We start from the raw sequence: 2,251 nt of genomic DNA, 5'->3' as shown, positions 1-2,251 counted from the left end.
CAGCTGAGTAATACAACAAAGTTGTGGCCCCTTGCAGAACGAGAGGAAACGATAATTTATACAAAACGCACCATTTCGCCATTTAGCAAAACAACTCGTTTCCAAAACAACCCAACAACATGGTTACATGCCTATCTTGGCGTCTTGTTGGTAACCATGTCGGGAAGATATAAAAATGGAGGTTTCAGGAGAAGATCGCAAGTTATCGGAAACCTCGAACGGACCGGTTCTAGCTAACAGGTACCTCCGGAAGTAAATACAGAGATTAAAACGAGAGGATAGACGAATCATCGGCTGAGACATCTAAAGGACCATTCCATAGTAAATAATAATATAACTATTCGTGCGTAAACACCGGAGGTAAACGGGCAAGCTGTACTTCTAGTCTTTCAAATAATGCGTATAACATACCCTACTAACTAGTGATGGTTACCGTCGTTGCTACTGACCACACTACCGACTTCAGACCAGCTGGCTGGCGTGTGCGTGCCATCATGGACGGATTCCAGCTCACTCAGCGTCCCGTCAGACATTCGCTCGAAGGCGTTATTCTGGATATGGCTGAAGCTTGAAGCGATTGAGGGCGCTGAAGAGACTGATTGGATAGTATGGCTCCCCTGCTGGTCCGCAAATGGATTTTCGCTCTCATACAGTGGTGGGTGTGGTGGTGCTGTGGAATTTTGATCAGCTCGGGGGGGACGTGCGTAGTAGAAGTCCGGCTCGTCATCCTCTGTATGCTGGGACGAGGCTAAGGAGAAATAGCTAGATTGTGAGGTGGGATCCTCTTGCTGGCCCTGGCCCTGTACCTCGCTGTGTGAGAAACTAGGGAAGTCCATGGCTGGGTTTTCTGAAGTCGGGGTAAGATCAACCAAAGACTCCGAAGGATGGTGTGAGGAAGTCTCTGAATTGAGGGTGGTGCGGATTCTATCTATATCTATAATGTCAAGTATTGTCTGGCGATGCTCAGCCGAAATCTTCGGACCCACGTCAGATATTGATGTGGATAGATCAGAGCACGTTCTAGAACGTAAATGAACGGTATCTGGGTTTGTCACTTGGACACCTGAATCTTTCGCTTGTGGCTCGATGTCCTTGGCCTTGGGCAGTGGCTGCTGAGGTTGCTTGGATTGAGCCTTCAACCGCCCATCTTTGTCCACAAGATCATCAAAGCTACCAGTGGGGCCTGAGGAAGATTTATTCTTTCTTGCCTCGAGTATCGACGCTCGTCGCAAGATTTCCTCCCTAGCTTTGTTCCGTCTTGCCTCAGCTTCCTCGCCCAGTTCTTCGCGCATAGATATATCTTCCGCTTGCCTGCGGTCGGCGGAACGTTCTTGCGGATTAATTTCATCTCCAAGATTGTGCAGGGCTATTGCAATCTTCCGGCGGGAATTTCGTACCCATTGTTTCACATGCGGGCTTTCGTAGACAGCAATACCTGCGGCAAGGAGGATAGTAACAGTGATCACGAGGCCTAAAACGCAAACGTGGATAGAGTTAGGAAAGAGAGCTTGCAGACAACGACACAATATAGCAAAAGGCTGTGTGTTGTTTGAAACATGGAGGCTCTATATGTGCTCTCTCCTCAAGGAATGGAAAGTGGGGATGAGCGGCGCAGGAAGGGAACAGTGCACAAACCTTTAGCTAATGGAGCAGGCATTTCGAATTTGCTTGTTGAGATTAAATAGATTCCCATATAGCTAGCAGTATCAGCGAACTTGGAACATCATGGGCTCGAGATAACTTGAAATCCTTCACATTCCTACTGCACCGGTAGGTTCTCCGAGTTATGTTGCCGCCTGGCTGATTTGCCCGAGCTCCGCCGTCGTCATATCTGGGTCACGGGAATGCAATAGCTCAACTAGTCTAAATATGGTTACCGGCTTCCGCAGATCTAACCGTGCCATGCTTACTCACTCTCTCTAGTGAGTGCGCCACAGTGTACGGAAAACCACACTGTATGAAAAATATTTTGAATATAGTGATCTTCAAAAATTAATTAATAATCATCATCATATCTATCTATAATATAAAGATTATCTATATACTCATTAGAAGGTGTAGAATCCACTATAAATTGAGATTCTATAGAATTATCTTATTATAATTAAGTAACTGTAGAGTTTATAGATTTGATTTTAATTAACTGAAGATTTTTATTAAACATCTTTTTCATCTCATCTGCTCTATAGATCATGATCTTATAATTGACATTCTTAATAGTAAGAACTCTGCCTACTTGTACCTGTCTGTA

General features: G+C 45.1%; 1 protein-coding gene across 1 annotated transcript; it reads right to left on the bottom strand.

Moving 5' to 3' along the window:
- BDBG_00902 (uncharacterized protein) lies at positions 1-1,842 on the bottom strand. The gene is made up of 2 exons (XM_002627948.2): positions 1,636-1,842; positions 1-1,471 (listed from the first exon to the last, which is right to left on the bottom strand). Exons 1-2 carry the CDS (start codon positions 1,691-1,693, stop codon positions 420-422), a joined length of 1,110 nt encoding a protein of 369 aa, XP_002627994.2. The 5' UTR covers positions 1,694-1,842; the 3' UTR covers positions 1-419.
- Positions 1,843-2,251: the final 409 nt, after the last annotated feature.

This window comes from Blastomyces gilchristii (genome assembly GCF_000003855.2).
Source record: "Blastomyces gilchristii SLH14081 genomic scaffold supercont1.2, whole genome shotgun sequence".
Classification (NCBI taxonomy): domain Eukaryota; kingdom Fungi; phylum Ascomycota; class Eurotiomycetes; order Onygenales; family Ajellomycetaceae; genus Blastomyces; species Blastomyces gilchristii.
The sequence above is the reverse complement of the archived record's forward strand: the minus strand, read 5'-3'. Positions and strand labels throughout refer to the sequence as shown.